The sequence below is a fragment of the Palaemon carinicauda genome, chromosome 3 (assembly GCF_036898095.1).
Source record: "Palaemon carinicauda isolate YSFRI2023 chromosome 3, ASM3689809v2, whole genome shotgun sequence".
NCBI lineage: Eukaryota > Metazoa > Arthropoda > Malacostraca > Decapoda > Palaemonidae > Palaemon > Palaemon carinicauda.
Genome location: NC_090727.1, coordinates 195671172 through 195673671, shown reverse-complemented (window position 1 = coordinate 195673671; position 2500 = coordinate 195671172). Strand labels below are relative to the sequence as shown.

At 35.9% G+C, this 2500-nt stretch overlaps 1 protein-coding gene across 1 annotated transcript in view; it reads left to right on the top strand.

Annotated features, from left to right (window-relative positions):
• Positions 1 to 2500, top strand: part of LOC137638162 (relaxin receptor 1-like) — a 125586-nt gene that overhangs the window by 93633 nt on the left and 29453 nt on the right. The window contains exons 16-17 of the mRNA XM_068370250.1: positions 644 to 903; positions 1632 to 1860. Coding sequence (XP_068226351.1) covers positions 644 to 903; positions 1632 to 1860 — 489 coding nt within the window. The remainder of the gene's footprint in view (positions 1 to 643; positions 904 to 1631; positions 1861 to 2500) is intronic.

Below are 2500 nucleotides of genomic sequence, written 5' to 3'. Positions count from 1 at the left end.
ATATATATATACATATATATAATATATATATATATATATATATATATATATATATATATATATATATATATATATATATATATATATTATAACGTTATTATTTCTCAATGCTAATAACTTTTCTGCACAGAAATTAAAACGACATATGTTTATGTCCTAACTTTTTTCAACTTTGATCATTCAACTTATCTTTAACCCCAGTACTACATTTATTATGTAGCATATAAGATAATCAACACTGAAATCAAGCGCCAAAGGAAAAGAGAAGAAGGTGGCCCCGGTTTTTGTAGTCTGTCAAATTTCAACCCCAGGATTACTCCTTAAAAGATAAATGAACATGCATCTAGAACCAATAGCTGACATATGCCTCTTTTTATAATCTATATATGAGAGATCTATTTTAATGTTGTTACTTTTCATAAAATGTTATTTTCATTGTTCATTGCTTCTCTTATAGTTTATCTATTTTTCTTATTTCCTTTCTTCACTGGGCTATTTTTCTCTGTTGCAGCCCTTGGGCTTATATCATCCTGCTTTTCCAACTAGTGTTGTAGCTTAGCTAATAATGATAACAATAAGAATATAAATAATATTTAAAGATAATAGCTTAAGCCCTAATGGACTCTTCCATGGAACCCAAAAGGATTCCTAAGCACGCTTAGCTCAGAGGCCTCGGTGCTCACGCTGACGACCATCACCCTTGACCGGTACTTCTCCATCGTCCATCCTCTCACCCTGAAGGAAAGGCCCCTCAGGATGGCTTGGGGTGTCATGGCTGGCACCTGGCTCCTGGCAGCCATACTGGCACTACTGCCGCTCTCCGGTCTCCCTTACTATGGAGAGAATTTCTACGGGAGCAATGGCATGTGTCTTCCTCTTCATATTCACGACCCATATGCCAAGGTAATGTATGGCATAGAGGATTTGATGGTGGTCTTTTTATCAATGGCGTGTTGCTTAGAAGATTAGCTGGGTGTTATGTTTAACGGATATTATTCGTTGTCATTATGTTTGTGTGAAGTAACATTTTTTTTCCAGGGACAGGATGCAAAGGAATTTAAGTGGGCAGTAAAGATCCGTTTAGTCTCGCCAGTGAGGATATTTTAAGTTATTTATCCCCGACAGCCTACTAAATATAAGTTTGGAAAATTGTATAAATTAATCTTTAAATGCTTCTTCGGATAGTTTTAATTTATCACTAGAAACGTACTTTACACTTTTGTCCGTAATTGGCGCAACTTTAGCGATTAAGTATTTATTTCATAAGACATAAATCAGTTGTATAATCATAGTACTATTTTGAATGATGAGATTTCTCTTCTAATAAATAAGATGATTACTCTTGCAGCAATCGCTGTTTGGGATCATCTTATCAGCAAAGTAATTAAAGATATGTTCCAGAAAAATATTGACATTGATTTATTTAAGGAAAAAAACATAAGAAACGAAGGTCAATGAAATGGCTGGGGAAAGAATCAGCCAAAAGATTAGAATCCAAAGGACAGCATATAAATTAATTGTTCTACGGATCATGCGAAGGTCTCTAATTATTATTCAAACTTGCTAAAGAAAAAAAAAATCTCTTCACAACCCGCTTCAAAATATCATGAGTGTCTTTTCTCTTCATAAAGGCGTGGGAGCACTCCGCTATTATTTTCATAGGCCTCAATCTGATGGCCTTCATGTTCATTGCTTACGCCTACTGTCGGATGGTCTTCGCCATCCACGAATCCCAGATGTCGCTGCGGTCGACTCAAGAAAAGCAAGACCGAATCCTGGTGAAGAGATTCGCTTTCATCGTCGGAACCGATTTTCTCTGCTGGATGCCTGTTATCATCATTAAGGTTATGGCGTTAGGAGGTAAGTTATTCGACGCTTAATTTTAGATGTTTAATCATCATCATCATCAGTCATTATTAATCTACTGCAGAACAAAAGTCTAAGACATGTCCTCCCATTCGCGTTTATTTAAGGTCTTTCTATGCCAGTCTATATCCACCTATTTTCTTAGCTTAATTATCAATCCACCGTCCTCTTTTCCTCCCTTTGATTCTTTTGCAATCTCTAGGACCGATTCTGTTATTCTTGATATCCATCTATTGTCTATCATTCTCATTATATGTCGTATCTATGTCCATATCTTGTTTCTTACATGTTGTTAGAATATCCTGTTTATTTAGTTTTAATTGTGTGCCTTCCGCGTCTTGGCACTATGCCTAATGTCATTTAGCTTGGAGTGGTTTAATAATTTGGGCTATATATCCCAGCACTGGAGCCTGTAATAAGATAATCTCAAGGTTATAGAGGTCTTTGCCTGTAAAGCCATTCTAAGAGCAAGTGCAAGTGTGAGATGGGGGACCATGCTATCACACTATGAAGTAAATACTAGAAGACGTTGAACAACAACAATATGGGTTTTGTGCTTTGCTCTCTTTTGTTACTTCGACATTTTGAAACAACATTTTAGATATCAGGATGCCAGAAAACCTCAAATAAACTT